This window comes from Bicyclus anynana, chromosome 22, assembly GCF_947172395.1.
Source record: "Bicyclus anynana chromosome 22, ilBicAnyn1.1, whole genome shotgun sequence".
NCBI classification, from domain to species: Eukaryota; Metazoa; Arthropoda; class Insecta; order Lepidoptera; family Nymphalidae; genus Bicyclus; species Bicyclus anynana.
In genome coordinates this window covers 757,199-781,320 of record NC_069104.1, presented here as the reverse complement: position 1 = coordinate 781,320, position 24,122 = coordinate 757,199, and the positions used below count along the sequence as shown (strand labels likewise).

The 24,122-nt window shown below is 40.6% G+C and overlaps 1 protein-coding gene across 1 annotated transcript in view; it reads left to right on the top strand.

Annotated features, from left to right (window-relative positions):
* Positions 1 to 22,035, top strand: part of LOC112043825 (protein unc-79 homolog) — a 52,792-nt gene extending 30,757 nt beyond the window's left edge. Inside the window, exons 35-56 of the mRNA XM_052888517.1 lie at positions 823 to 907; positions 2,177 to 2,282; positions 2,692 to 2,778; positions 3,436 to 3,512; positions 4,063 to 4,169; positions 4,558 to 4,647; positions 5,005 to 5,128; positions 6,089 to 6,180; positions 7,376 to 7,478; positions 8,322 to 8,458; positions 9,455 to 9,556; positions 10,091 to 10,229; positions 10,770 to 10,924; positions 11,429 to 11,556; positions 11,828 to 12,040; positions 12,402 to 12,630; positions 13,380 to 13,552; positions 14,068 to 14,255; positions 15,128 to 15,269; positions 19,043 to 19,273; positions 20,663 to 20,785; positions 21,804 to 22,035. Of these exons, the coding sequence (XP_052744477.1) occupies positions 823 to 907; positions 2,177 to 2,282; positions 2,692 to 2,778; positions 3,436 to 3,512; positions 4,063 to 4,169; positions 4,558 to 4,647; positions 5,005 to 5,128; positions 6,089 to 6,180; positions 7,376 to 7,478; positions 8,322 to 8,458; positions 9,455 to 9,556; positions 10,091 to 10,229; positions 10,770 to 10,924; positions 11,429 to 11,556; positions 11,828 to 12,040; positions 12,402 to 12,630; positions 13,380 to 13,552; positions 14,068 to 14,255; positions 15,128 to 15,269; positions 19,043 to 19,273; positions 20,663 to 20,785; positions 21,804 to 21,974 (3,002 nt within the window). The 3' untranslated portion in view covers positions 21,975 to 22,035. The remainder of the gene's footprint in view (positions 1 to 822; positions 908 to 2,176; positions 2,283 to 2,691; positions 2,779 to 3,435; positions 3,513 to 4,062; positions 4,170 to 4,557; positions 4,648 to 5,004; positions 5,129 to 6,088; positions 6,181 to 7,375; positions 7,479 to 8,321; positions 8,459 to 9,454; positions 9,557 to 10,090; positions 10,230 to 10,769; positions 10,925 to 11,428; positions 11,557 to 11,827; positions 12,041 to 12,401; positions 12,631 to 13,379; positions 13,553 to 14,067; positions 14,256 to 15,127; positions 15,270 to 19,042; positions 19,274 to 20,662; positions 20,786 to 21,803) is intronic.
* Positions 22,036 to 24,122: the final 2,087 nt, after the last annotated feature.

Here is a 24,122-nt window from a genome sequence, read left to right as displayed (position 1 = left end):
TTGTGGCCCTTGCGGATGCGGATATTAAGTGGACGAGACGCACGTGTCGGCGCGAGTGAGCTATTAGATCGGTCGGCTTGTGATCGGAGATAGTACGAAGTGTGCCGTGAGTTAGGTGGAAGTAGTAAGAGGCCGAATGCTGGCTATATATGCGATTAGTTCGTTCTTGTCGTGACGTTCGTTCCGTCCACACCTTTTGTTGGATAATCCTTCATGGATTATTTTAGGATAGGCGGGGAGAATGACTTGAGTGAAGAAAATACGTCTTTAACCCTACATACAACGGTCACAAGTCCCGAGACTTCACTGAAGGCTATTATCTGCTACTCGAGGGTTTATTGGTAACATTTCTAGTAGGAATTCTTAGACTTAATGGGTTCCCATTCAATAGTTTTGCTCTTTAAATCCGCTTCTGATGTCAATCCGTTTCCGACACACGTATATGTATGACAGTACAATGTAACCTCTCGCCTTACAACAGTTTCCAGCGAATTGAGGGCGATCCGCTGGACAGCGTGTTTCAGCAAGCTCCAAGACCACCAGCATAAGTTCATTTGTCACAACAAAACTCGCATTTCGCAGAGCTTAAGAGAAACGGTAACATTCCTACAAGCGGCAAACAACAAACGCGGGAGTCACGACAAATAAACTTATTTTAAAGACGACAAAAATTAGCTACGCTGACTTCGACAAGCGGCTCTCTTTCGAGTCCAAAGTTGGCAAAACGCGAAACTGACGTACATCAAACTATAAGGATCTTGTACCTCAATTATTCACTAGAAACAAACTACATTAATGTCAATAAAATTCACACACTTTCAGAAAGTCGTGAAGTACCACTCAAAGTGGACGAGCCAACGACGCACAAGTCGCCTGCGCACTGGCCAGAACCACCAGAACCTGCCAAGTAAGTCCCTATGCAACATCTCAACATATACGTAAGAACTGTATTAATGTATTAAAAACCTTTTCTGTCTTGAAAGTCGAAGAAACAGCAGATTATGGAATATTATAAAACTAGTTAAGAGTGTCAAATTATTGTTGAACTAAGTTTCATGCTTATCGTCAGCACGCACACTTATAATTGTAAAATCATAAATGCGAGTTTAAAAAAAAGTGAACGAAAAAACGCACACATCGGCTTTTGCGGCACAACAATTTTTTTTTAACCAAACCAATAATATAATCGTCCCTGATAGACAGCAGTTGGAGCGCGCTTGAAGATGCCTATTCATACTTGCCTTCGACGTTTTGATGTTATAGGTAGAAACATGAATGCCAGAAAATTATCTCACATTTTTTGGGTTTAATCACAGGAATTTTCCGCAAAATTTTGGGTTGTAAGTGTTATTAATTCGGGATAGAGATGAGTCCCTCACTCATGAGGCGCCTCGTTTGAGGTACTCGTGATTGCAAAATGAAAGAGTTCCTCAAATTTCAACATTGAACCACCTCACTTTACTCTTCAGTCCTCACTTGAAAATTGACATTGACAAATTGAGTATTGACTTAATACGCGATGTATAGACGCGAGTACGAGTGAGTATTGAGTCGAGCGATTGAATGCACTAAGTGAGCGAGTGACAGTGAATCGCCATTGTTCATATTTCTATTTATCTTATGAACAACCACCTGCTTATTTATTGCGTAGTACATTTCTCTATGTAATAATAAAAATGTTTCTAAAATAAAATAAAATATATAATAAAATAAAATTCTCAAGTAATAATTTATATACAACATTTTTTAATTATTTAATATTATTTCTGTAAGCATTCATAATTTAATTTGACGTATGATATTGAATTATGAACCCTAAAAACATGAGTATTAGATTTGTAATCTAGTGTCATTGATTCGTATTTCGTTTATTTTTGCAGTCAAAAAATAATAACTGAAAGAAAAGATGTGTGGGAGAGAGACGAAAAAATCCTTATCGCAAGTTATAGGAATTGACGCCCCCGTCCGCCCCTCGCCTCGCCTCCGACATTCCACTGAATATCGGCCATCGGCGAGTTCGGCGCGTCGCGATGTATTGCGTACGACTCCTCGCCTCAAATGAGGGGTCCTCACGAGGTCCTCGCGAGCACCTCACCTCGTCCTCCCTCAACCTCATGTAAAAATAATGAGTTACCCATCTCTAATTCGGGAAGCTATAGTCTTTGATACGTGGTAGATACCAACAATGGAGCCTGGAGCAAGAGTCGTCAGAGAGCGAGCTGATCGCCATCCCGGAGACCAGCGACAAGTCCGACACCACGGTGCACGGCAGCACGGCCCCCGTGAGTCCTTTGTAGCCTTTTGCTATTGCACAAACCCCCTGCTGATACGGTACTGACCCCTTAATAGAATCTACAGCAATTCCAATTTCGGTTCAGGTCCAATAAATCATTAGATTCTGTCGCATTTCTTTTATATTCTCATTTTATAATAATTTTGTATTTATTTCCTATTTATTTCTTTTATGTTTAATTCTATTGTTTTGTTTTTTTGATTTTATTTTTAGGTATCCCGTCAGCAATACGGTTATTAAAAGAGTAGCTACAAAGAATAATCTAAGGTATATTTATTATTTTAATATTGATTTAAGACTAATTTGGGCGATGCAGATTAATGATACTATGTTATTATTCAAGTAAAAGTTATATACTAGCACAAGGAATGCAGAATAAAGATATTTTTTCTCCCTAGGGTTCATTCGACGAGCCGTCTCACTACGAGGAACCTCCGCCCACCGCGCCGCCTCACGGGGTCTCTTACCCTGGATTTGGGAAAGCCGTGAGTCCATTGTTACTTCTTATTTCTCTTCCTCTTTTTAGCGCAGTCTCACAAGGTGTGGACCGTTCTCCAGCAAAATAACCTAAATAAGATCAGTCCATTCAATTATAGTTATGTATTGATAGACCATCGAATCCCATAGTGTTCCAGGGGGACCTCCAGGGGTCTACGCAAGACTTGGCGGGGGTCTACGTTGATGTGATATAAAAATGGGCGTTCACGATTCGTAAGCGGGGGTCCACGAAAATTTATCTGGTTCATACCGAAAGTTTTCTAAATAAAAAAATCTGAATTGATGGCTTCCTTGTGCTGTGAGTAAAATCAAAAATTAAAGTTAGCTGAAACAACTTTTTGCCTGGACGATTTTACTTTTTGTCATCCACTCACAGAACAATCATTTAATTAAGTAATCAATTCTCACTATTTTTAACCGACTTCAAAAAGGAGGAGGTTTTTCAATTCTCTTATGATAAATTTAGTAGTGCCTGTTGATTTAGTTGCAACGAAAATTTCCATAGATGAATCTAATCACATTTTTTGTTGAGTTTTGGATATAAATTTTAATTAAGAAAAGTGGACTCCGAGAAAAAAAAGTTTGGGAACCTCTTTGCTAGACTATAAGAGTGCCATCGTAACCAATGTAACTTAACTTTCCAGCCGGCAGTGGGCTCGCGTTCCGCGCACCAGCTGTCCACCAGTTCATCCGTATCGATCGGCAGCGATTCATCCAACTTGTAAGTATTACCTAAATTGTGGCGTTTTTAGGTTTTCGTACCCAAAAGAACGGGACATTAACACCTTATTGAGTAGTGAGTTGAGTTGTTTGCTTATTTGCTTATAATAATACTATTGGAACCTGGCGGTTTCCCATTTTTGTGGAAACACGGGGATAAATCACTGTAAAATTGTAAATACGGTTAGATTATAATCTATCTCGCGAGATTGTGAACTGTCGATAAATTGTGAACTGCATACTGCTTACAGTTTAACGTGTTATTCGCGTTACGTTACACGTTGGATTGAAGAATTTACAAATAAAAAATTACCTAACCTAACCATTGTTCCGGTTCTTAGGAGTATATGTGTGGAACTCACAATTTATCGACAGTTTACTATCTCGCGAAGTAGATTACAATTTTACAGTGTCATATACAAGCCTAAGGAAGTATATAAAAGTCATCATTGCTTGATACCACCCCCATACCGAAAGTTGGCGCTTCAGTCGTGGGTAGTCGGATTTAGCCCACTCTCTGATGTATAAAAGTGTACGTGTATGATTGTCAGGAAGTCCACGCCCATGAGTGGGCAGTCGGTGGAGATCTGGCCCGACCAACTGCACCAGCAGCACTCGCCGCGGACCAAGATACTCGGCAAGCAGAAGCGGATCGTTGGTACGATATTTACTGAAAATAGTCTATAAATGGGTATTTTTATCAGTGTCTAGATTATTAAATGGCACAGGATGGTGTCGGGCAGAAATCTAGCTCTGCACTGACCAACCCACATACATTTTATGTATGTACCACATTTATATGTTGCATTAGTGACCATAACCATTTAAAATAGACTAGAGTTCATTGAATACGAAACTTGTGGAATTTTTGGAGATATCGTTCGAGAGTAAATATTTTGTACGAAACGTCACGGGGGCTCGAACGGGATGACGAGGTAGATACATAACAGTACGTCTCATCGTCGATTCGTTCTCATCCTAACCCCATTTTATATGCAGTGACTAATCTTTATTAATCTTCAACGTGTATTATTTTACCCACACAGTTGGGAGCAGCACATCTCCGGACACGGCGGCGTCGTCCAACGGAGACGCGCTCGCGCAGCCGCAGCAACACGCCCTGCTACGTAGCCCGGGTGAGTCCATGAAGCATCATCATTTTAGCGGACTCAGAAATTATTACAAAAATAAAAAAAACGAATGTCGAACAAAGATTATGGTTCACAACACTTGTCAGGACTACTTAATTAATAAATCAAACTGTAACTTAATTAATAAATCAAAATAAGACCCCAGAATAGCATAGAATGACCTTGAGTGAAGTCACGCACTTGTGAACGTTGTGTGTAGGGTTAAAGGCGTAAAGGTAGGGTTAAAAAATAATTAATAATTCACTAACTTTGTCGTATGTTATGTCAAAGTTAGTGAATTCGTCTGCTGGTAACAATATAATTACCGAAAAAAAAACGAAGTTTTTGAAATGGTCACCCCAGGAGTGGCGTACGCGTCGCCCGAGTCGCCGCTGTCAAAGATGGAGGTGGCGTGGAGCGGCCCCTCCCCGCACCCGCCGCCGCCGCCCGCGCACCCCTTCCACATACCGCCGCCCGCGCCCGAAAGGTAAGCAAGTAACCACACTTTTCAAAGCCTGAATTAGTGGTTCAAGGTTAAGGGTAACCACTTTGCCGGACACAAGATTGTTTACATAAGACTACTTCTTAAAATTACATTATAAACTAACTAAAACTAACTTACAACTATACGCTACAAAGGTTTCATCTAAAAATCAGCGCTGTGTGCCGAATATTTACTTGATATGACATGTAATAATATATTAATGTCATCAAAAACAACATTTGTAAAATTCTCGCAACTCAGTTGTTCTACCGTAAAAAGTTGTGAGATCCATGTGATATCAAGCCGGTTACTATATTCAGTCCGCATTTATGGGATCTTCTGTCTCAAGTTACCACGAAATTAGCTAACCTAACAACATTTTATAGTTTCATCCAAAACGAAGTTATCGTTATATATTATTTTCTTGAATTGCTTCGAGAAAAGTACAGTACGGCCATGTCGCTTTTTTTGTTTTGCTCGACTTGCGAAGATTTCTTAGAATTAGAATACATCCAATACATCCACATTATTGAGAACTGCAAAATTTAATTATTTTCGCTATCTTCTTGGTATTTCCTACTATGTACATTTGTTTGTTGTATACCAGAGATTTTGAAAGCTTTATCCACTATGACTAATAGGGAGCTCATTTACTGAGGTTACTACAACATTGATGAGTTCCTTAAAGATAAAAGCGCTTGGAGACCATTTGGATCAACTTCCACCTTCACACACAAAGTAAAACTATAAGAAATTGTAATGTCCTAAATTGTAAATTATAATACTGTATGATTTTTTTTAAAAGAGCAAGTGTTGAGTTTCTTGCCGGTTTCTCAGCAGAACCTGCCTTCCGAACCGGTGGTCGAATCTTTACAAATAGTCTGACGTGTCAAAAGTGCTTGTAAACTGAGCCTGCTTGAAATAAATGATTTTTGATTTTGGTTTTGATTTCTTAATGTCTAGATTGCTGCCCATCGGGCCGAAGCCCAACAAGGAGCAGTACCCGGTGTTCAACGCGCTGGTAGACCGCGTGCGAGAGGCTCTCAACATACCTGGTAAATATGTTACTTTCCGCCGCTGACAGATCTTGTTTACCTAACTCAAACTCAAAATTAATATATTTCAATTAGGCTTTCGAAACATCAGGTTATTTATCATATTAGATAATAGTGACAATAGTTAGTCGAAAACTTAGAATTAAAGTTACGAGGATTTCCAAACGCGCCTTGGTCCAAGAAGAGCCGAAAACAAACTCAGACACGTATTTTGTTATATCTATTTATAACACATTTGCTCGTCTCGCATCTGTTATTTTAACAACTTTAATATGTTTGTTATGTTTTTGGTGTTAAAATTTCGCTATCTGTGTAAATTTGTAAAAATGACAAGCGTTTCAAAATGTCATCAAATGGAAAACAGACATAGACGCTAATTAATTTTCAGAAAATGTGTTTCCTCGCAAATGTGTTATAAAACGTCGTATGACATACGTGGGCATTGATAATAATTACAGCCACTGCTTTCTTACTATAGCTCTCGCCAAGGCTCGAGCTGCAATATCGCCTCGGCTGTAATTTTCAACTTACCGCACTTATATCATAATGTACTATTATATAAAACATGAACGATACCCTTCAGACAAAAGCACAGCGATGAATTAGTATCAAAAACAAAGATACTATAGATTAGCGCTATCCTACAGGTATAGAAGTATATTACTAATCTGTAATGTGTACCCATAATCAATGAATTTAACAGTAACATTAGCGATCAGTATGTCTAAAATGCAACCAATCGACGTCTATCATGAAGAAAAATAGTCAAATCGTAACGAATAGCAGCGCAACGGGAAATATCGCTTTCTTTCGTCGCTTTGGGACGAAACTCCGCCGTCATTGGTTGACATTATGTCTGTTTATCTTCACGAATGTTGGTCGCATACAGGCTCCATTCAAAGAATGAAAGAAAGAAAGAAAATTATTTTATTTGGACACACACACACATAATACACAAAAGACAACAAATACCTAAAACAAAAGAAAGAAATTTTAAAAATATAGTAAACTATAATTTAAAGATATTAAACTAATAATTAAATTAAATTAAAAAAAAAATAATGTGTGTGGTACCAAAATGGTCACCACTCAGCATGTGCTACGCTAGTGATGGATGCACCAGCGCAGCGCTGGTCTTCCGTGGAGCCATGTGTATTGCCATTGCAGCAATAACTCGTCGTGAACATCTGCTAAGACGTGTTTTCAGACTCGTCCGAGCGCACGGACTCGAGCGAGGCAGAGCTGACGCCCGCGCGCCCGCACCGCCTGGCCGACCGCCCGTCCTCCGAGAGCTTCCGGTATATCTCGCATTTAACCCCTTAGGGGATGTAATTTTTTAAATAAGGAATGAGTATTTATGAAGTCTGAAAGTGGCACAAGAAAATTTGAGGTGTTATAAGTTGGCATTGTGTGGGCACGTGAAACTGCAAGTGGAAGTACACAAGAGGAACGGAAGGCTAATGAGGAGATTGATAGAAGAGAATAGGGATGAGGACTGTTTTTTAAATTGTATATAAGTTAGGAGTATGCTAATGGTAAAGCAATGTTGTAAAAGTAACAGGGTATCTGCGATCATTACTTTTTACTGAAAAACGCCCTATACAAAATGGTACGAATTAATGACGTCGTAGGTCCATAATGATCGTTAGATTTAGATGAGCGTTCAAACCAAATTACTAATATGTTTGTTATTTGTGCGTTTATGTTTATAGTTCTTATATTGAAAAGTGTCACATTAAATGTAAGGAGGCTGAAACTGTATAAATTTTCATCTAATTACGACAAAAAAAAAATAATAGGTTTTGAAATTTTATAATCTTATTTATTTTGCAAATATCCAGTCAATCGTTTCTTTATATGTATAAATTAGTTAACATTGACCTTATTTAACCGAATGTATCATAAAAATCAATATATTCAAACCCAGACATCATCCCCATTATATATGATAAAGGAGTTAGTGGTGACATCTGACCAACTTCTTTATCACATGTAAAACATTATTATAATTTACGTATGACAGAGGTAAATGGAAAAAGAAGACATATTATGGTGTACCCATTTAAGTTTGATATAAGGACTAGGCAATGATTATGAGTTCCAACCTTCACATATTTTTTCTCATTATCCTTTTCGCCCAGTTCTCCTCGTCGCCTGGCTCGCCAAGCGGCCCAGCTGGGCTCTCCCCCGCCCGCCGCGCCGCAACCCCCGCAGCCCCCGCAGCCCCCGCCACCGCCACAGAACCCCGCGCCGAGACCGGCCCGGCCGCTCTCTACAGGTACCCTAAAGTTGAACATGCCCAGCTAGCCTATTCCAATTCGGTCTTTGTTAACAATCTATTAAAATAAACATCAAATCAACTAAGAAATATCACCCACCTACTATATCCACGAAGGGTTGCCTGTAGGCACCGGATGGCATTTGTTATATAGAATCTTAATTTCGTATATGTGAACTAAAATACGTCAGTGTGTAGTAAGTTAGTGTATTAGTTTACAGTAGGGCTAGGATATCTGCTTAAAGATGTGATGGTATATATATGATGTCGACAATTAGCTGTAAAAATATTCCTCTCACTTTTTTGCGATAAGACAAAAGAGATGTTATGATACGAGATATTACGTCGTTGATATGTTCTTGGACTATTCGGAAATATATTATATTCATACAAGAACCGCAGATGAAGCTTGAAAGCAATTTAATGACAAAAATACTTGGAGGTAATCATTTCCATTAATAATAATAAATTACCAGCTCTTAAATTTGCGCTGTTTTTTTACAGAGTGTCACAAATTTTGTTAACAAGACATCACACTTAGGATTTAATCGTTCAAGAATTTTTTATCTCAACAAGCTATTGTGTTGAATTTGCTGACTTATTGATTTGGTTTATTTTGGTAAATTATTATTTTTTAGTAAATTAGTACCATTTAACGGCCTCCGTGGCGCAGTGGTATGCGCGGTGGATTTACAAGACGGAGGTCCTGGGTTCGATCCCCGGCTGGGCAGATTGAGATTTTCTTAATTTGTTCAGGTCTGGCTGGTGGGAGACTTCGGCCGTGGCTAGTTACCACCCTACCGGCAAAGACGTACCGCCAAGCGATTTAGCGTTCCGGTATGATGCCGTGTAGAAACCGAAAGGGGTGTGGATTTTCATCCTTCTCCTAACAAGTTAGCCCGCTTCCATTTTAGACTGCATCATCACTTACCATCAGGTGAGATTGTAGTCAAGGGCTAACTTGTAAAGAATAAAAAAAAAAATGTATATTGGCAGACAGTGGGCAGGCTTGGTGGGGCGGCACGCGACGTGCGGCGCGCCGAGCCGCACACGCGCAGCCCGCGCCATTGCGGCCCGACGCCACTCTACGGTATCGATGTACGTACATTCATTCATAATCTGCCTAGTTTGATAGCCTCCTCTTTAGGTCCAGATCTTCCTTTAAGAAAAGAGTTAAGGGAGGGTAAAGAATTCCCTCGATGTATTATATCAATTTTGAAATATCTTTCTCTAGTGGTTCTTTTATTTATCAGCTTTTCTTTTATTATAGCAGATTTATCTACTTTTTCGTCTTTTGAATCGAATCAACGTTGACTTGATTCTGACATGTTGCCTTTTCAAAAATAGCTTCTGAAATTAAGCTACTAAGATTATGAAAACGATTTCTGCAACTAACTTAATGGAAATGACATCATCAGCAGCTTCAGTTTTTTCCATCTCTTAGAAGGTGGATATATTCGAGTCAAGGTCAATGTCATAATGTGTATTAGCAGCCAAGCACTAGCCTGCGTTTTTTACTCCTTTTACTTGCTTTTGTGTGTCCTTAGTTTCAGTCTTCTACGCTTTTTTTTCGGAATTGGGTTTTTACCTTCGACAAATTCAAGGAAAGGCAAATACCAGAGTTTTCTTTAGGTGGTGAATGCGGTGGCGCAGTGGAGCAGTACAGTGACGAGGAGCTGGGGCTGTGTGTCATAGTGCTGGCCACCTTCGTGCGCCGCGAGCCCGCCGCCGCCGCCACTCTGCTGCCGGCCTTGCTGCACAGCGTCACTAGGTAACATTGGTGTACCATTCCTAGAACATTTTGATCGATTTTCTTCGATCGAAAGATACAATCTAGCGCTATTCTATAGATATAGAGAATTACTAATCTGTCATTTGTGCCCATAATCAATGTATATCATGCGAACAATCGAGGTTTCTCATGAAAAATAGACAAATGTCAACAAATAGCAGCGCAACCGGAAATATCGGTATTTCTTTCCTTGCTTTGGGACGAAAGAAATGGGACTACTCCGCCGTCATTGGTTGACTCTTTGTCTGTTTCTCTCCACGAATGTTTTCTTCGATCGTAGGCAAGATAATGTCAATTTCTTCTACTCGCTTCTGCTATACGTAAACTTGTCATCCACTCCTCTTGTATCCTGACTTGTTGACAACACGATTCAAAAATCGTTTTAACGAATATGAAGCTTTTCATTTGGAAGAGAAGTATTTTTGGGTCGCTTATTTAGACTGACCATTGATTATTTACTAATTTCATTTCTCCTAATTTCCGAGAGAAAGGTTTTGAAATCCAATTACCTTATTTTAGGGTAGTTCAGTTGGGCAGTTACTCGTGGCAGGCGGAGAGCAGCACTCGGCTGCCGGGCAGCGCGGTGTTCGTAGCGCACCAGTTCCTGCGCTGCGTGCTGCACCAGCTGGCGCCGCACAACGTGTTCCTGCAGCTGTTCCTGCAGCGGACTCCGGGTGAGTTCGGGGTGGAGACAGCAGATACCGGTGGTAAGGAGTCAATCCAGCTTACCAAAGGACACATAAAATATACAAAAGAAATATCCAGGGATTTTTAATTACCTTAATGCTTATATTGCTATATTTGTAAGTGTTTCTGAGATTGCCATCACTTGAATTTTTCGGCCTTCATAATTATGGCTTTTTTGGTCTGTTGAGCTGCAGTGGCGCTACATGCACCCATCAAGATAGTCTCGTGAACAGAAATAAAGAAAATTCAACCAAAGGCGATGCAACCGGAAATACCTCTTTCGTTGGTACAAAAGATATTGGACTGGGACAGCTCCACCACCATTGGATGACATATTGTCTATTTTCTTTTCACTTGGTCGCATCTTAGCGCCAGTTTTTACTGGAACACTTACTAGCGTGTACACTTCTAGTTCTGCTAGCTAATTCATTGCCCTATGTCGGTGATTTAAGTTCTCATAAGGAGTAACTGATTTAATGATGTATTTTCAGAAAAACAGCGTCAAATGTTCTTCAAAAGTGTTGCGCAGGCGTTTGTGGACTTCAACGAGTTGTACCCTTGCGGACCTCTGCAGCTGCTTATCGAGCATCTCAACTCCAAGAAGACGTTGCCGATTGACGTAAGTTCAACAACATTAAATTAATGCTGTCGTATGATGTGTTTGGATCTTTATCTCTCTTTTCTTGATCATAAACTTCGTTATTAAAGCCAGTATTCGCACTACAGCGCCTATGTTGCATTTTTGACAATTCCTGACAAGACAATGGCAGATTGCACCTATGTAATGAAGGTAAAAATACTACGCAATCGTTGCATTTCCCCTTCGTCGTCTAATCTCATCTACTACTCATCATTGTCTCTATGATCCTTAGTGCTCTTTTGAATCACAGCAAATGGGTGTGATAGCGGGCAACATGGCGATGTACCTGGAGTGCCTGGCCCCGGAGGCGCTGGGGCCCGTGAGCGCGTGCGGTGCGCTGCTGGCGGCCCTGGACACGCTGCTGAGAGCAGTAGCACTCCAGCTGCCGCAGCTGGATGATGCGCTGCCACTGCTGAGGGTCTGCGCTGCTGCGCTGCGGGTGCCGGCGGCCACTCACCACAAGGTGACACAAACACTACAAGGTTTTGTAGAGTAATTTGCCTAGTCCTGGTTTAATCTAGACATCTCGTTTAGGGGGACACCAGAAATAACAGAAATAAATACTCGAAATCTATACATTTTAAATTGACGTTCATTGATTGAATCTATAAACCTCGTACAATACGTACCTATTATAAGTTTTAATATTAATATATAGGCTTAATTACAAATACCACGCAATTAAGCCTATCTATCAACTTCGTGCAATTTGATTAATGTCATCATTCCAGTTTCTAGCGACCAACACTGCTGTTTTCTCGATCTCCATTCCAACTTCTAAGACACCATAGCATAATGTTTGGTTTTCTTTTAATCTCCCACAGAGCCTGTTGGAGCCCATGTCGAAGATAGTGTCGTACGCGGTTCAGAACTGCGCCGTGAGGCTGAGTGCACTGATCGAGGTGGGCGCGGGCTGCGTCAGGGCGTTCGCGCGCGACCGCGACAAGTTGCTGCTGTGCCGCGTGCTGGTGTACGAGCTGCTGCACGCGCTGCGCACCAAGACCACTGTGCCCGATGACAACCTCTTCGTGTTGCTGCAATTTGTGCTGCAGGGTGAGCTGACTCTCTCTCTCTCTCTCTCTCTCTGACTCTGGCCTCTTTTAGCCTTTAAATTGACGCGCACTTTCCTTTCCTGTTACACAGTTCTGACCCTTTTGTAACACTCCAACAAACCCTTTTTTAAAAAGCACTCCACAAATTTCAGGAAAGCTGGAGGAGGAAAGATTCAAACACCATTGCTAAAGATGTTTGGGGTAAAGTCAGTAACAGCTGTCTGTCAGAGTACAGTTGTCTTAAATTCCAATAAAGAGAGCTGGAACACATTCCAGGAATACACTTCACATACGAGTCATCGTTACGAAACTTAACAAAATACTCATTCATTCAGACAAATGTCGCCAACGTGTTCCAAAATCATTTCTTTAAATTTTTAGCGGATTTTTTTTAAATATAAATATAAATAGACACATTAAAATTAGGTCTATTTCCTCTGAAAAATGCGTTTTATCAGCTCTGCTATCAGTTACTAAACTAAAATATTACACTGCAATGCAGTGCAGCAATCATGGTTGAAGATGGTGAAGCCACCGACAAATCTAATTCTTATCTTTATGGTATAATAAAGTCTTTCAATGTCAAAAAAGGTAAATTTGAATATGTCTCATGGTCAGATTGACAATTTGAAAATGCCTTGATACGGTCAAATCGTCTGATTGTGCATGTTTTATTAAGACATGCACAAATTGACGATTTTACTACTTAACCTTGAAGTTAAGAGGCCAATTCTAATACTTGCTGTGAAGGTCACGGCTCCACGCTGCTGCTCCCCCCGCAACTGAACACGGGGGAGCTGCTGTCGGGCTGCGGCGGGCCCGAGGCGCGCGACCTCGGCAGCGGGCCCGTGGACTGCATGCGGCCGCACCTCGCCGACATGATCGATCTGCTGCATGACCCCAATCTGCTTAACAAGATCAAGGTATTACAATTCAGTATGGTTTTTTGACGATTTTGATATGGTAATTTTGTGAATTACGAGAAACTTTGATTAACTAAATGAAGGCCCTGTCTCACTGTGTTGGATATAGGCCTTTTGTAGGGACTTCCAAACATTACGATGGACGATGCTGGATGCAGGTGGCTCAGGATTTGTGTGATGTTTGGAGTGTTGGATAACTTATTAATAATTTTTGTCTTTTATCAGGGTGGAAAAACCGTCTCTTAACTCTAATATAGCAATTCCAATACATTTGATTCAATTCAAATACTTACGGGTACTTAGACACCATATTGGAGTTTTTTAGTATTAGTCTAATGCGTGTTAAAATTAAATAGTAAAATGCGTCTCAGGGGATTTAACCGCAATAAAAAGTATGCTGACAAATTGAGGTAAAAGTAAAATCCTAAAAGATATAAAATCATAAAATAAATTCACTTCTACGAATATTTTTTTTTCAGGACCATAATCGTAACGTGTATTTTTTTTTGTCCCAGGGCTCCGTTTCCAAATCAATAGTGAACAGAAACCTCATTTGCCTCAACGAAGACACCCTGGGCGCGATAGTGAAGGGTGGCATCGCTCAGTACGTGGCGATGGAGCTGGCCTTGGAACAGAGCCGCGGCAAGCAGGACCGGGGGCCCACGAGACACATGATGCCCTGGCTCACTACCAGCTTGCCCGGGTGAGTAGACAAATACCATATCTCGTAAAGAGAAATAGACAATCGATCGCAGCGCAATTCCTCATGATTGATTCGATCATGCAGAGTATAGATCACTCCATCGCCCGTTGAGTGATTCAACTTATGAGGCCTATAGTTGACGATGATCAATTTTCTTGTTAAATGCAGACTTACAGGTTTAATCAGCCCGATATGTTTATTTATTTCAAGAAACTGGATGCGAATAGGTTAGTTGACTCATATCACATTGAATATAAACATTATTAATTTCGTCTAGTGCATGGAATAAGGGTCCGGTATATATCGATATCAATTAATACAAGTTAAGGATTTCTTATAAAACTTAATTTAAATATCACCTATTTTTTTAAAATTTCCCAAAGGTCAAAAAACGCTGTCGTCCATTTTGTGACGTCACTAACACACTTGATGTACTAAGCGTCAAACTAATTGTTGACTAAGATTTTTGTCAAACGCTTCGATGTTAGGGATAGTGACGTCATGAAACAGTCTATATATTTTAGAAATGAAACTCCGGCTTGATCTTGTAGGGTTGGTGTTCTCCATTATTGGTATTGGTACCTACATTGTTTGTTTAAATAAACCCAACCCTACGAGGTCAAGCCGGAGTTTCATTTCTTGCAGTTTAATAGTGCACGGTGGGTTTGGGTGCTTCGGCCCATACATAGACCGTCATGCCCGACAGGCGTTTTGGCTTGTATTGTCAAAAACATATTTGAAAACTAAAATTTTGATGTAATCACGTTTCAAAAAATATGTTTTTTTTTCAATTTAGTAATTTAGTAGAACGATGGTGAACTATTTATGAACATTTAAAAAAAGTGTCAACTAGCCTATCGTTTGTTCCCCAGGTCGCGCGACGTGAGCGAGTGCGTGGGGCGGGCGCGGCTGGTGTCGTGGGTGGTGCTGGGCGCGCTCAGCAACGCGCGCACGCACCCGCTGCAGCTGCCCGTGCCGCTGGACGCCTCCTGCCACCTCACCGACCACATCCAGGTAGCTGCTGTACCCTCAGACTTTTATCTTCTACAGGACCTGCCTCGCTAGACGTCAAAAATATATGATCATGATCAAATGTGTTCAAACAGCATCTATAGATAGAATAGATTTTTCGTTGTGTTTTTACACATGTGGACACATGATGTGCAATTTGATTTGAATGTGCAAGTGAAAGGACATAAGTAGAGAGGAAGGCCAGGAAGCGTTGGTTGGATTGTGTGAAAGAGGACATGTTTGTAAAAGGAGTGGATGATGAGTTGACGAGTAACAGAGACGAATGGAAAAGATTGACATATTTTTCCGACCCCACTTAAGTGGGATAAGGGTAAGGAGATGTTGATTGTCGTCGGTTATTACAGGCAAGGGTTAGCAAGACTGTATATTCTCTCTCTCTCCGCGTCGTGTTCCTCATTACTGAGGGTCGTGACCCCTATCACACATTCATAACTTTTTTCCGCACGATGTCACGCCATGCGGCTCGGCTTTTCGCGACTTGTAAAGCATCGTGTACTTTTGTATCGAGAGTGGTGCGGATTTGATCTGACCAACGCATCGGGCTACGTCCCCGAGGTCTCTTTCCTTCCACTTTGCCAGTGATAACAAGTTTCTCTAGGTTATCTCCTTCTCTCCTGGCAATGTGACCGAAGTATTCAAGGATCCTCTGAAGACAGGCGGTGGAAAGTCTTTTCGAGATGTTGAGTTGTTTCAACACCGATACATTGGTCCTATGCGCTGTCCACGGAATACGGAGCATTCTTCGCCAGCACCACATCTCAAAGGCATCTATGCGATGCCGATCAGCTGATTTGATAGTCCATGTCTCAGCTGCATATGTGAATATTGGAAAGATTAGAGTCCGGACAAGACGAATTTTTGTGTTTAAGGAGATGTTCCTGTCTTTCCAAATTTTATGCAGTTGAGACATGGCACTTTTGGCCATCCCAATTCTTCTGCGAATTTCCATCTCACATGATCCTGTGTTTGTTATATTGGAACCCAGATATATGAAATTTTGAACTATTTCAAGATTCAAAGAGCCAGTGAGTTGTAATTTATTGCCGCGATCAACAACCATTAATTTTGTTTTCGATTTGTTTATGGAGAGACCCATTTCTTCGCTTACACGTGCCATTCTGTTCAATAATGATGTCATCTCTCCCTCCGATGCTGCTAAGAGAGTTGTGTCATCAGCGTAGCGTAAATTGGTTAACTTTGCTCCACCAATGCTGATGCCACCATCCCAGTCTTCGAGAGTTCGTCTCATTATATACTCTCCATATATATTGAACAGAATAGGAGAAAGCACACAACCCTGCCTAACACCTTTGCAGAACTTGAAAGTGTTGGATGTAACCTCATCTATTCTTACAATTCCTGTGCTACTGCTGTACAGGTTTATGAGCAGTGTTACTAGATGTTGTGGCACTCCCAGGTCTGCAAGCACTCCCCACAAACAACTCCAGTTAACGCAATCGAAAGCTTTGCTATAATCAACAAAGCACATAATCATTGGCGTATTGAATTCGTATGCTTTCTCGATTAGCTGTCGCACATTTAAAATTTGTTCTCGGGTGCCTTTGCCTTTGACGAAACCAGCTTGTTCCTGAGGAATTTGCCAATCTAGGTAATGACGAATGCGGTTGTTAATAATATACAATAGTACTTTGCTGGCATGGGAGATTAGTGACAAAGTACGATAGTGATCACATTTCCGTGTCGAGCCTTTTTTGTGCAGAGGAACTACGACTGACATAGCCCAATCATTTGGCCATTCACCTTTTTGCCAAATTAAGTCGCAAATCATATGCAGCATATCGATACCGGTTTCCCCTAGAGCTTTCAATGCCTCAGCCGTAATGTTGTCTGACCCAGGAGCTTTTTTCATCTTAAGCTTGTTTAACGCAGCAATGATCTCTGATCGGAGGATTGATGGTTCTAACTCCAAGTTGTTACAGTTAGTGTGATGTGTTGTTTCTGGATCATTGGAATCATTGTACAGATTTTCGCAATAACTACGCCATCTTTCAGCTATTGCGTCAAGCTCAAGTAAAAGTTGACCCTCGGAGTCTTCCACGACCCACGTTTTTGGTTTGAACTGCCTAGACAAGAGGTGAACCTTCTGAAACAGGTCCGATGTTTCAAGTTTTAGAGAGTGACGTTCAATTTCGCGGCAGATGTCTTGAATAAATTGGTTTTTATCGTCTCGACAACTTTTCAGGATGTCCTTACATATATTCGCATAATCGTCCATCACTACTGGGTTCTGAAGTCCTTTCAGTTTAATTTCTTTTCTCTTGTCTATTAGTTTCCAGGTGCTATGCGTTAGCCATTGTTGCTTTCTAGGTTTAGCTACTCTAGACTTTGCGATATTTCTAAGGGTGTCCGTTATACAAGTCTTGAGATGTTCCCAAAGTGAATTAGCATTCGATAGCAATGGAGGATTATTCTTTAGTTTGTTTTCTATTGTATTCTGAAAAACAAAACGCTCCGAGGCATCAAGTCGCTTCATAGGGAGAACTCGCTTCTTGGGTGCTTTCAGTCGAAGTGCGAAGTCCGCTACCAGAAGGTTATGATCAGAGCCACACTCTGCTCCAGGAAAAGTCTTCGTATTCGAGACAGAAGTTCGCCATCTAGAGTCTATAATTAGATAGTCTATTTGATTTCTGACTCTATCACCCGGTGATTTCCAAGTGTACAAACGCCGTGGGTGATGTTGAAAACACGTGTTCAAGATAGTCAAACTTCTGTCTATGCAGAATTCTATGAGTTTAACACCTCTTTCATTTCTGATTCCGAGACCATATTTTCCCACAGTTGTCCTGATGTGGTCATCAGCTATCGTACTTCCAACTTTGGCATTCCAATCACCAATGATCATCGTTACTTCGCGGCTAGGTATTTTATTCAGGGCGGTTTCAAGAACTCTATAAAAGTTATCTATCTCGTCCTCTGAGGCCTGTGAGGTAGGAGCGTATACCTGAACAATGTTAAGTTTACATGGTTTGGTGTTTATTTTTACAGTTATTATTCTATCAGAAATAGGGTTATATCCAAGAACGTATTGATTCAGTTTCGGAGGTATCAATACGCCCACGCCATGATGACTGGAGTCTTCAGATCCGCAAAAGTACATGGTATTGCCGGAGGCAGTTCTGAAATGACCTTGACCACGCATATGTGTTTCGCTGATGCCTAATATTGAAATGTTATGGATTTCCATTTCCTTTTCCACGATGCTCAGTTTACCCGGTCCTAGAAGGCCTCTGACGTTCCAAGTGGCAATACGGCGGTTGGCTCGTATTGAAGTCTTGCACAAAGTATGTTTCTTGCCGTCAGTAGTATTTCCGTTTAGAGACACCTGGTGGCACGTATCTCCAACAGCTTCGGTCGCATATTTCACACCATCCAGCCCGGGTACTGAATGGCGCCGAGCGTTAGTCGGGTCGTCCAACAAACACATTCCATTTCTGTTTGCTGTCATAGTAGATTAGGGTTTTCTTGGGATTAATACTGTGGTGGGCTCCCAGATCCTTCCACATCAGTCTTTTAAAAGAGTTTTATCTCTTTGCGGCCACTGGAGACCGTTTTGTGTCGGGTTAATTTAACCGTCGCCCGAGATTCGACGTTGCTGCGCATTTTGCACCACCCAGGGGGCACGTGTAGGGTGAGTCTCATGGAAAGATGAGATGGTATGTTCCTACGGACGCGCGCAGCAGGCCACCCCCCAGACTGTATATTATATACACATATTTGGTGTGAATTCGTTGCAGACAATAATGTCGTCGTACGTGGAGCAGGCGCAGGACGCGGCGGGCGGGCAGCGCATGAGCGCGCTGTGCGGCGCCTTCCTGCTGTGCCAGCTGTGGACGCTGTACGTGTGGCGCTGCGGCGCGGCGGCGGCGCCCGCGTCCGAGCCGCAGCACGCCGCGCACGCGCTGCTGCTGCACTTCTGGTGCAAGCTGGTGCCCACGCTCACGCAGCTCACGCACGCCAGCAAGCTGGTGAGTGATCGGTGTCCAAACAGCGATACATTTCAACTATCACGAGCACATCGCAATTACTGCAAAAACAAATTCTTGCAGAGATCTTGTGATAAATATAATAAGAAATACCAACATATTGATATATTCTTTTATAAGTGCGGAATGTTTGCGTCTGCACTCAGGAAATGTGATTAATTCGTTTCCTGATTGCAGATGTAAGCCTTACGTTAGACAAATGTATACGAGCCAAAATAAAAAAACTAAATGTATGTATTATATTATTATTTATGTACTTTGTAATTGTTTCTTAATTTATATGTGAAAACTTCGCTGGCTCAACAACTATATATGTTTAATTTTAAGTAATATGTAAAGCTGTTTGTTTTCCTTTAATAAATAATAAAAAAAAAAAACAGCATGACAAGTGCAATCGCGAGACACCGCCCTGCCGCACGACTAGTGTAGACATCCCAGAAATGGCCTATACTAAAGCCATACTGGAGGAGTACTGTTTACCAACAAAAATAATAAAAATGCGGGTATAAATTGCTAGTCATTTCACACCTAATAATAAATATAATTAACTTGTTCTTAAAATAATAAAAATAAATTCGATTAGTAAGCTTAAAACAATTAGATAAAGTTATTATATTTTGAATAATATTTTATAAAACAACAATTCACAATTTGAAATAAAAAAGTTATGAAAACACATGCGTTTTCTACCCTCATTTCTAATTTGTTTGTTATTAAACAGTACTCCTCGAGTATGGCTTTAGTATAGACACATGCACTATTAGATTTTGCGATTGCATTCCACTTATGTCTTCTCTTAAAATTATTACCATATATTTCAATGTCAAATTGCCGTTTAGTTGTTCATCGTTTATGCTGACACAGCATCACTGACGAACGAACAGTGCGTGCGCGGCAAAAAATCGCGTGAAAAATTTTTCCTATAATTTTACCTTCACGTAAAAATTATAGGAAAAAGCACATAACTCAGTTCTCCTAGCCGGTATTATAGAAGTGCGGTTGTAAGACGATACAGGGGAACGGGAAAGGAGCGGAGTACATGCGTAACCTTGATTCACACATTAATAGTCGTCTATGACGACGTTTGCTTTTGTACCTTTAAAGGCAGAGAAAGGCAGGATACACCTGCCTTTCTTAATCATTCAGTATCAGGCGCGAAAATTTCCCATATCTCCCTTCCTTTTCTCTATCATCATAACGTGAGCAAAGACTGAGATGAGCTGAGCTCCTGAGAAAGGTTGGTGTATCCTTTAATCATTCAGTATCAGGCGCGCAAGTTTCCCATATCTCCCTTGCTTTTCTCTATCATCATAACGTGAGCAAAGACTGAGCTGAGCAGTTCTCCTATAATGTGTGTTATCTTGTTGGCAGTTGGCTGAAACGGTGAACCTGCACTTTCTGAGCCTGCTGGAGTCGCTGCTGGAGTGCAACTCCACCGTGCTGAACAAACTGCTGCCTCTCTGGACGCCCATACTGCATTCGCCACTCTTCAATGTAAGCCTGGTGTAATATAATATAATAAAATAGTGTATTCTGCGGGGCAACATACACTATTTAGACAGTCGATCTGAAAGAGTAAACTCCATTCGTGCGTCGGAGCTGACCTTCGACGATTAATAACAGGACCTGCCTCGCTAACCGTTACCTCTCTGGCAATTATCAAAAATTAATGATCTGACGCGTTTATAAAAACTGTTGCTATAGAATCGATGTTTCATTGTTGTAATCGTTTTCGTCATGTAAAGAGCTCCCTTAAACTGCCGGATTGTGTAAATGAATTACGTACGTACGTTTCATTAGTAAGTATTTCTACCTTAATTTTATCAAATTTGTAATAAAAACAATCTTTAAAAAGAATCGATTCTTTTGACGAAACAGCAAAAAATCGATCAAGTAATCGAACATTCTATGTATATATTCTGTGGATAGTCTAAGCGATGTGTTTGTTACTCTGTGTAAAAATTACGCGTGTGTGTATTGCGAGTCAAATTTATAGTTGTGTGTAGTGTATGGACACAGAATATATTTAATAGTGTTAAATATTTTCGATGTCTGAGTTTACCTCGTCCCCTGTAGCGGCTATCAGACATGCACGCGCCGCACCGTCGAGAGCCTCACTGCGCCGCCGCCGACGCATCATATTAGGAACGCTGACTGCCAATGTCGTTGCCTTTCGCATTAATACTGAGCTCGGTTAGACCGAGAACATATTTATATACGGAGTTCGAAGTATGCCGTCTCTGTCGATTCACCTGTTGCTATGTATAGATAAGGACAATCGTAGTCTATATAGACTAAAATACTAATATAATAGGTGTCGAAATAAAGATATTTACGCTAGCAAAATCTGAGTTTTATTTTCACTTCGAAATAGACGGTAACTTAAAAAACGACAGACTTTTTGTTGGTGAATTTGGGTGCGAAACAGGTCCATAGTCTAAATAGTCAAAGGACACACACTTTTTTTTTAATTTTCTTATAACAGCAACAGTAAGTGTTGTCTGTGGTGCAGATGCCGCCGCACGTGGCGCAGCGGCTGGAGGCGTGTCGCGAGATGCAGCCGGAGCCGGCGGGCGGCGCGGCGGCGGGCGATGCGGCGGCGCGCGAGCACCGCCGGCTCTACCGCCTGCTCACCAAGATGGCGCAGCTGGAGCTGCAGCCGCACTCCTTCTACTTCATATAATGTCGTCGTGATGGACGCCCACTGCTGGTCCTAGGCCTATTTTAATAGTTTATTGTTTATGCGCGTTTAATAGATTTTGATATTCATATTTTGAGTGGGGGAGGGGGGGGGGATAAAAGGGAAATGAAATATTATATGATTTGTCAAGTGATATTACAAAAGAAAATTAAAAATCGCCAACGAAACCTACATGGTATTTAATAGTACATTCTGATGTAAGTGCGGTAAGTTGAAAATTACAGCTATTGGCTGAAATTAATTATCAAAGCGTACGCTTGTAAGTATCTATCGGTCGATTTTTCTGACAGCTACTGTCTTTTACGTTTCCTTTAAGACATAATGGTGTCGAATTAATTAATCACTACTTGATATTTTAAAATTAGAACAATACAAAAAGAAAAAGCGTTTTTTTTCTTACGCAAATGCACCAAAAGCAGCCAGTGTTAATAAAGTAAATTAATATTTTTTTACAGATAAATGATTGTCATTTATTGTCAAAATTATTAAAATGAAAGAATTAAATGTTTATTTATTATATTATATCTCACAAAGTTAATTTTATTCATAAAATATTGAGCACTTTTCTGACATAAAACTCTTTGCTTTAAAACAGTACCGTTCGTTTTTAGACGGATAATGAACCGTGCGTTTTATATTACATTACGGCCTAAGTGCCTAATAAGATACTTTACGATATTGAAATTGATGAAATAAGAGACACTTTACGAGCAAATGTGTTTTAAAACCATAGATTTATATATTAATCAAAGATTAAAACAATTTGTGCCAAAACAAGCCATGTACTCACGTGATTTTAAGTGTAGAATGAAAATAAATTATTTCTCATAGATTTAGACTTTAGAGTTATGTTTTGATGTTTTATAAATGTGAATATTGATATTATATTTAGTAAAATGTTTGTATTGATGTTATTAGAATAAATAAAGAATTTATGGAACATAAGTTAACTGTATTCGTTTTATTTCTTAAATCTTTTTATCTTGGTTATTTATTTAGGTATATCGCATCTATTATGACCTAGCCAAAGTTATTCAGTGATAAATATCATGAAGTAGCTTACTAGTGAAGTGCGGCTGCGGAGTGTCAGTTGCAATATCTCATCGATATCGACAGTCCCACCACTACGATAACATATTTTAAAATGCAAGGATAGATAAAGGCGTGTGTTACATGGATAGTCGGATTTATTTGAATTACTTTGTATGAAAACGAAGTGTTGAAAAATTAAGTGTTTTTTTTTTATATTACATCACACTAATATTATAAAGGCGAAAGTTTGTGTGTAAGTGTGTAAGTATGTAAGTGTGTAAGTATGTTTGTTCCTCTTTTACGCTGCGGCTACTGAAGCGATTTGGCTGAAATTTGAGAATGGAAATAGATTTTACTCTGGATTAACACATAGGCTACTTTTCATCCGGAAAATCCATGGTTTTTTTTATTCTTTACAAGTGAGCCCGTGACTACAATCTCACCTGATGGTAAGTGATGATGTAATCTAAGATGGAACCCGCTAACTTGTTAGGAGGAGAATGAAAATCCACACTCCTTTCGGTTTCTACACGACATCGTACCGGAACGCTAAATCGCTTGGCGGTACGTCTTTATCGGTATGGTGGTAACTAGCCACAGCCGAAGCCTCCCACCAGCTAGACCTGGACCAATTAAGAAAACCTCAATCGGCCCAGCCGGGGATCGAACCCAGGACCTCCGTGATTAAATCCACCGCGTATACCACTGCGCCACGGAGGCCGTCGAGGTTGCCGCAGGAGAGGAAAACGCCGTAGACGACGACAAGACCATTTATAGTATGCTATAAATGGACTTGCCAACACATTGAAGTTATGGGACATACTCCCGAGCACCCTGTATATACTTAAGTAGGTAAACGTATCAAGTATGGCCCAAACATCGCAGACGATTGTCATGCAGAGGTTCACAGACGGTAATGACGCGTGTAGTGTAATAATTACACATTATTAAGGCTTTCGTTGTGTTTCTGACTTATGACGTAACGTTGCCTTAGTAAGTTTCACACGAAGACGAGCGACGCGGCACGCGACTCCTAAAAATTTGTTTTATTTTTATTACTTTTTAATATACCTACTTACGGTAGAAAATTATGTGTAA